The 545-nt window shown below is 59.1% G+C and overlaps 1 protein-coding gene across 2 annotated transcripts in view; it reads right to left on the bottom strand.

Annotated features, from left to right (window-relative positions):
• The window catches only part of LOC119594363 (neprilysin-1-like), a gene marked incomplete in the record, with an annotated part of 114,752 nt that overhangs the window by 6,285 nt on the left and 107,922 nt on the right, over positions 1-545 (bottom strand). For both annotated transcript variants that reach the window (XM_037943424.1, XM_037943423.1), the window contains 1 exon segment: positions 360-463. In XM_037943424.1, coding sequence (XP_037799352.1) covers positions 360-463 — 104 coding nt within the window.

A 545-nucleotide genomic window follows, 5' to 3' on the forward strand; every position in this document is an offset into this window, starting at 1 on the left:
GTTACAAACACATTCACCCCCACCCCTACCCCTCAACCCCATCACCCCCACCCCTACACCCCAACCACACACACCCTCCCACCTCCCCCCCATCCCCCACCCAACACACGCCAACACACAACGCTCAACGTAACGCAAGGAAACCACATGAACCCGCAACCATAACCCCTCAACCACACCACTCCCACCCCCACACACCACACTCCCACACCCCCACCCTCCCACACTCCCACCCTCCCACACTCCCACCCTCCCACACCCCAACCTCCCACCTCCCCCCCATCCCCCACCCAACACACACGCCAACACACAACGCTCAACGTAACGCAAGGGAAACCACGTGAACCCGCAACCCTTACCTCTTTTTATCAACCGGACGCGAGAGTTTCTGCAGCTCCTTCCACACCTCATGCTTCTTCATCCTCAAGATGTTGTTGAGGAAGTGGTCCTCGAGGATCTCGAGCTGTTGGGAGAGAGGATTTCCTAATAGGATGCGAGGACGAGCTAATGCCGCGTCGAGGTGGGGGTCTTTCGCTGAGTGGGGC

Source organism: Penaeus monodon, chromosome 33 (genome assembly GCF_015228065.2).
Source record: "Penaeus monodon isolate SGIC_2016 chromosome 33, NSTDA_Pmon_1, whole genome shotgun sequence".
Taxonomy (NCBI): Eukaryota; Metazoa; Arthropoda; class Malacostraca; order Decapoda; family Penaeidae; genus Penaeus; species Penaeus monodon.